This window comes from Aphanomyces invadans (assembly GCF_000520115.1).
Source record: "Aphanomyces invadans strain NJM9701 unplaced genomic scaffold supercont1.24, whole genome shotgun sequence".
In the NCBI taxonomy this organism is placed as follows: Eukaryota; Oomycota; class Saprolegniomycetes; order Saprolegniales; family Verrucalvaceae; genus Aphanomyces; species Aphanomyces invadans.
Window position 1 is genome coordinate 1,030,534 of NW_008580169.1, and position 7,252 is coordinate 1,037,785.

The 7,252-nt window shown below is 54.6% G+C and overlaps 1 protein-coding gene across 1 annotated transcript; it reads left to right on the forward strand.

Annotated features, from left to right (window-relative positions):
- Window positions 1-36: 36 nt before the first annotated feature.
- On the forward strand, window positions 37-5,264 carry H310_10174 (hypothetical protein; the record flags this gene model as incomplete). The annotated part of the gene is made up of 2 exons (XM_008876455.1): window positions 37-1,769; window positions 1,826-5,264. The coding sequence occupies 2 exons, from the start codon at window positions 37-39 to the stop codon at window positions 5,262-5,264; spliced, it is 5,172 nt and encodes a 1,723-aa protein (XP_008874677.1).
- Window positions 5,265-7,252: the final 1,988 nt, after the last annotated feature.

The window sequence follows — 7,252 nt, forward strand, 5'->3', positions numbered from 1 at the left end:
GCTCTGAAAGACTTGTGGGCTCCCCATGTCCGCTTCATGAACCTCTACGGTCCGTCGGAATGTGCCATCATGACCCACTGTGCCCAACTCCACGCCGACGCTCCCATCACCATTGGCCGACCGCTGGAAAACGTCCGCAGCTACATCTTGGACAACGACCAGAGACCTGTCCCCGTCGGCGTGGTCGGCGAGCTGTACTTGGGTGGCATGTGCGTGTCGCCGGGGTACATCAACTTGCCCGACGAGACGGCGGTCTCGTTTGTCCCGGACCCGTTCGTGTCGGGACACCCCAAGATGTTTCGCACGGGAGACCTTGGCCGGCTTCGTCCGGACGGCACGTTTGAGCTCCTCGGCCGACAGGACACACAAGTCAAGCTCAAGGGGTACCGCATCGAGTTGGACGAGGTCGCGGGGGCCATGCTGCACCATCCAGACGTCGTGTCCGCCGCTGTCCTCGTCAAGGACAAGACGCACCTCGTCGGGTACTTTGCGCCTGCGACGGTGTCCGTGGACAGTTTGCAGCGAGTGGTGGCGGCGCACCTACCAGTGTACATGGTGCCGGCGGCGTGGGTGGGGGTGGCCGTGATGCCGCAGAACTCGAACGGCAAGATCGACAAGAACGCGTTGGCGTTGCTGGACGTGGAGTCGGCGGTGGAAGCGCTGGCGACGGCGTCGGAGAAACGGATGGCGCAGATTTGGTCGGACGTGTTGGGGGTGTCCCTCCACGACATTGGTCGTCGCACGTCGTTCTTTGCCTTGGGCGGTGACTCCATGTCAGCCATTCATGTTGCCGCGACTTGCCGCCATGATGGATACGATCTGATGGTGTCCGAGTTTTTGAAATCGCCAGAATTGTGTCAAGCAGCTGAGTTGGCTGAACGGTCGGCTGGTAGAACGTTTCCTGTGGCGCAAGTCGAAACCGCAGTTCTCGTTGGTGGGCTGAAGGATTGGGGCACTCAGCTGAACCTGGCTCAACATGGAGTCTACTTGGCGACATCGCTTCAAGCCAGCATGATCTTTGCAACTCTGAGTCGCCGCGATGCTTATGTCTTTCAGCACCACATGCAGCTGACCAGCACTCTCCATGCTGCACGAGTTTTGTCCGCCTTCGAGCGGCTAGCTCGAGTCCACGATATACTCCGCACAACCTTTGTGAACTTGCCGTCGGGAGTCCATGGAGTCGTCCACGCCGATTTCGACCGCTTTCCAGTGATCCACACTGCCGCAAATTCAATACACGAGTTTCTAGAGTCGGATCGCCGCCGGGGATTTGAAGTTGGAGATGGCAACTTTTCTCGACTGTCGATTGTAGAGCTACCAACAGCCACCTTTAGTGTCCTTACGATGCACCATGCGGTGTACGACGGCTGGACCATTGCCATGCTGCTGCGCGACTTACACAATGTGCTGCACGGAGTACCGTTGGTGCCCCGACCCAGTTTTTGTCGGGTCATCGACTTCATTCAAGCCCAAGACAAGCGCGAGACGGAACGCTTCTGGCGAGCATACTTGAAAGGGGTAACATGCCATTCCCTGAATCTGACGACGTCCTCAACTGCCTCCAACGTTCCAACCACTTCTCCACCATCTGTGTCGATTGCGTTGGACGTGAACGAGATGCGTGCTGCGGCCCGCCGTGTTGGTCTCACGCTCGCGGAATTCACTCGCCTGGTGTGGGCACTCACCCTGCGAAAGTACATGCGACACAACGACGTCGTTTTTGGCCACGTGCTTTCAAATCGCAACATTCCGGTCGTGGACGTCACGAGGTACGAGCCGCATGACCTCGTTCGACTTGTGCGAGCTCCCTGCATCTTCCGTGTAGGATCTTGGGCGCTATGATTAGCACGGTGCCGTGCCGAGTAACTTTTGACGGCACCGATTCAGTCCATAGCGGCATTGCTTGCATTCGGGCAGAACGAGGCGTTGTCGTGGACCACTCGTACGCGAGCCAGGCCGACATCAAACGCTGGAGCGGCGTCGACGGCGCCTTGTTTGACACAGTGCTAGCCTTTCAACAGCTCCCAGAACTCGTGGATTTTGGAGACGGATGTGCGACCAATCTCATCACGGCACCACATGCTGTGGAGCATACCCTCGAGCTGACAATTTGGCCCATCGATACCGACTTGACAGTCGTCGCACGCTACGAGCCAACTCGTATTTCCAACGACCAAGTACAGCAAATCCTGCGGGAATTTCGCCACACAACGTTCCAGCTATGTACGTTGTCCTGCGACACGGATGATCTCCCGGCAGCCTGGGACGTCAGCAACGAGCAAGCCGACTTTATCCACTTGGCATCGCATGGACCCCAAGTGCCATTGCCGCACGAGCTTCTACAACATTCATTTGAGAAGAGAGCGCTGTCCCACCCGACCGCTCCAGCCATTGAATTTCGAGGTGTCACTCTCACGTACGGTGAGCTAAATGAGCACGCCAACGTGATGGCTGCCCAACTGTGCGCCATGGGAGTGTGCGTCGGCCACCGGGTCGGCGTTCTCATGGATCGATGTTTGGAATTCCCGATGGCGCTCCTGGCTGTGGTCAAAGCCGGTGCGTCCATGATGCCTCTAGATGTTGCATTCCCGGCCAGTCGAATCAAGTACATGCTTGCGGACGCAAATGTATCGCTTGTTGTGACGACAGGCGAACATCGAGACGTGGTCGAAAGTTTCCGCCTCGACGTGCCGCTTTTGCAAGCAGCAATTTCGGAGTCACCGGCACATGTCCATCGTGTTCAGAGCAAGTCCACAGCCACGAGCACCGACGAAGCTTACGTTGTATACACGTCCGGGTCCATGGGAAAGCCGAAAGGTGTCCCTGTCACGCATGCCGCCGCTGTCAACGTCATTCACTTTCAGTCGACTGCAACAGGGTTTGTCCCAGGCCATCGAGTGATGCAATTCATGGCGATCGGGTTCGACGGGTTTCAGTGGGATTTGTGGAAAGCTCTATCCAGCGGTGCGACTCTAGTTCTGAGGTCCCATGACTTTACCGCCGACATCAAATCTGTCCAAGCCATCACATGCACCCCAACAGCACTGGCCCAGCTCGGCCACCCAACCGAATACCCGAACCTTGTCGTCGTCTCGGTTGCTGGCGAGTCTTGCCCGGGTGCTCTGAAAGACTTGTGGGCTCCCCATGTCCGCTTCATGAACCTCTACGGTCCGTCGGAATGTGCCATCATGACCCACTGTGCCCAACTCCACGCCGACGCTCCCATCACCATTGGCCGACCGCTGGAAAACGTCCGCAGCTACATCTTGGACAACGACCAGAGACCTGTCCCCGTCGGCGTGGTCGGCGAGCTGTACTTGGGTGGCATGTGCGTGTCGCCGGGGTACATCAACTTGCCCGACGAGACGGCGGTCTCGTTTGTCCCGGACCCGTTCGTGTCGGGACACCCCAAGATGTTTCGCACGGGAGACCTTGGCCGGCTTCGTCCGGACGGCACGTTTGAGCTCCTCGGCCGACAGGACACACAAGTCAAGCTCAAGGGGTACCGCATCGAGTTGGACGAGGTCGCGGGGGCCATGCTGCACCATCCAGACGTCGTGTCCGCCGCTGTCCTCGTCAAGGACAAGACGCACCTCGTCGGGTACTTTGCGCCTGCGACGGTGTCCGTGGACAGTTTGCAGCGAGTGGTGGCGGCGCACCTACCAGTGTACATGGTGCCGGCGGCGTGGGTGGGGGTGGCCGTGATGCCGCAGAACTCGAACGGCAAGATCGACAAGAACGCGTTGGCGTTGCTGGACGTGGAGTCGGCGGTGGAAGCGCTGGCGACGGCGTCGGAGAAACGGATGGCGCAGATTTGGTCGGACGTGTTGGGGGTGTCCCTCCACGACATTGGTCGTCGCACGTCGTTCTTTGCCTTGGGCGGTGACTCCATGTCAGCACTTCGAGTCGTGAAATTGTGCAAAGATGCACGGCTGCATATCTCAGTGTACGACTTGCTGACATGGAACATCTTGTCGCAAGTCGTCGCCACCGCATTGCCTGTCGACGTCGAAGTGGTTTGGCCGTCTATTCAAATCGCAGAGAGTGTGAAAGGACTCGTTCAATGCCGTTGGCCAGAGTATGAGAGCTGCTTTCCTGCCACGCTTGAGCAGGAGTCCATGGTCGGTACCATTGCCACAGCGCCGTCAGCGTTTGTTTTTCAAATGGTTTTGGAACTGGGCCAAGATCTGGACTTGGTTGCCATCAAGTACCAACACCTTGTTGCACAACGCGAGATTCTGCGCTCGACATTTGTCTCGACCGAAGGTGGTCTGTACCATGTTGTTCAGTCGAGCTCGCTGCACGTTCCTGTCGCCAGAGCCTCTGTTGCGACGTTGATGGACTTTTTATCTGCCGATTTACAACGAGCTTTCACCTTGGACGACCACGCGTTTGCCCGATTTACGATTGTTCAAGACGATCGAGGACGTGCACATGGCGTGGTGACTATCCATCATGCGTTGTACGATGGCGCCTCGATAACTATGTTGAGAGGAGACATCGAAGATGCATTGCTCGGACGCCAACTCGCATGTCGGCCACCGTTTCGCCACGTCGTAGAGTACATTGCAGCTCAGGACAGCTCGTTGGCCGAGCGATACTGGACAAGGTATCTCGACGGCATCTGCAAGCCCACGCTTGTTGCATGCGTTCCGCCTTTTATTGACCCACCTCCCATGAACGAGGCACTAGTTGCCACTCTGATCCTGCCAAACATCTCAATCGCGCTCAAACGCATCGACGTGAGCATGGCCGCACTGGTCAACTTGGCGTGGGCTACTACGCTTCGCCGTCAGCTTTGTATCGATGATGTCGTGTTTGGACAAGTCGTGTCAAATCGATCGATCCCGGTGATTGAGGTGGAGAAGACTCTGGGATGCCTCATCAGCTCGGTCCCTTGTCGTGTCGAGTTCGACGCGGACAACGTCACGCTGCTTCAACGCATCCAGACAGAGAATGCAGCCATGCTGCCACATGCTTTGACCCATGCAAACGTCGCGAAGCGATGGGGCCAAGCGGAGTGGACTACGTTCGACACCGAAGTGAGCATTGCCCCCAGCCCTTACTGCGATCACTCGTCCATGTCTTGGTGTGAGCAGCGCGCTGCATCATACTACACGATTGAGCTGACTGTCATTCCTCTCAGCACCCAAGAGCTGTGCGTCCAAGCTAACTTCGACCCGAACCGAATAGATGGACCACGGGCTCGTCAATATTTCGACACGATGCTTGAAACACTACACCAGTTTAACCTAGAAATATAACAGACGATGTGGAGCCGCGCACAACACGTTGATGTTTATACGGCGTGTAAGAGATGCTGAATGCACATTCAGTACACGCACTTCAGTTGTCATGCATTCGGTTGAGTGGATTTAATCGTAATCCTCAGAGGAGCTTGTAATGCTCTTACTGATCACTGTGCTTCTGCCAGCACGTTTGGGCACACCGTTCCCATCGTAGGAGTCGAGGCAGCTCAACCATTTGAGCGCAACTCTCACTCATTAGAGAGGTTCCGCAAATGATTCCATACATTACCCACATGCCATTAGTTCGACAATTGTCGCTCGGCGGATAATGAATGGAATTTAAAAAACCTTGTTCCGCAGTTGTAGTCCAGTAGCCGCTCATGGCCTTATCTCAAAGTGACGGGCTTATGCTCATGGCAATGGCCCGAAGCACACGTCAAAAACGCTTCTTGTTTGCGCTAATGGCTGCCCAAGCAGTCGAGAGACCATTGATTCCCGACATTCGCCTTGATCTTAGCACTCTTAAGTGACGCGAACGCCATTCTTGACTACAGATGCTATATATTTTTAGGAGAATATTCAAATTCGACGTCAGTGGCATACGCCAATTTGGACTCCTACTTGGCTTGCCTGCTGTCATTGTGACGGAAGAACGAAAGCGCGCACATCGAGACAAGCAATATGCATCGTCTTAGGAAGGCTTGCCTTTCCCACACGATTGCATGACATGTCAAAAACGTTCGGTCGTTCGCGGTCGTCACTGTGCGAGATATTTCTCCATGTGATCAACAACACCCTGTACGATCTCTGGGGAGATTTATAGTCAAATTTATAGTGGGCACAAACGCATTCATTGTCTGAATTACCAGGCGATCACTTGCCCTGATGGCATCGGCGTCCACCTTTTGGTCCTATGGAGGGCCGCCGTCACGACGCCACAATGCTTCGGTACAGCCAGTTTCTGTCATTTTTTCGAAGTCATCGCGACCTCTTCGCGTCCTACATTTACGGCGACCCTACGTATGGTATTGTCGACTTTCTCCTCTCTGGGTAAAATGGAAACAACATCGGGCCACTCAAACAAGATTCAATAAGTGGATGCGCCGAGTTCGACAGTCAGTCGAATGAATTTCAAAATTTTGAAGACGTTGTAGTCCTTCATCACGTTCAAAATGCTCTCCAAGATTCAACTTTCTCCTGTGGGGAAGATTGATTCCATTGCAATGCTACTTACGAATTGCCACTGCTGCCATTTTTGTGGAAATCAAATCAGCGAGTTCTTTCATCTGGAGCCACCAACGCTCAAAGAGTACTTAGATATGCTTGAGGTTATCGTCATTTGAAAAAACGAAAAAACACACACTGCATCACATTTTGTTTATAAAAGCATTCATCATTTGCAGCATTGGCTCCTGTTGTTTCATTGTCGCCTCGTGTTATTGTCGCATTTGTTCAGCAAGAACAATTCTGTCCTTTTCACGTTCAATTCTGTCCTTGTCACGTTCCTCCATTTCGCGGCTGAAATTTTCTCGCTGACATTCCACCTCGGACTTGGATTGCTCGTGAAGCATTGTCATGGTCTTCATCATCGTGCCCCCTCCAGTTGCGTTGCCAGGGTCATCTTCGTTCCCTCGCTTGCACTTGCCAAGGGCCGCCATGGCCTCGTCACGTACGAGTGCCCCCATGCTTTCGTTATGCTCTAATGCTTGTTTTGAATCCATGGCACGACGAGTTTCGTCGCCCTTTGCATCTTCATATGCAGCAAGGAGGTCATCCAACAAGGTCACCATTTCTGTTACCTCCTCGTCGACTCCCGACGCACACGCAGATTCTTGGTTTCTCTTTTTGTGGCCGTCAATAAGGGCATTAATTGTTGCTTGCCTTCTTGGCATCGAGGACGTCCAAACTCGTCTGAGGACGCAAGAGACTTGGCGACAGCCGTCCACTTGTCCATTATGAGTCCAGGCGTGCGAGGAAGGGCATTTCGGAGGACACTTGACGGA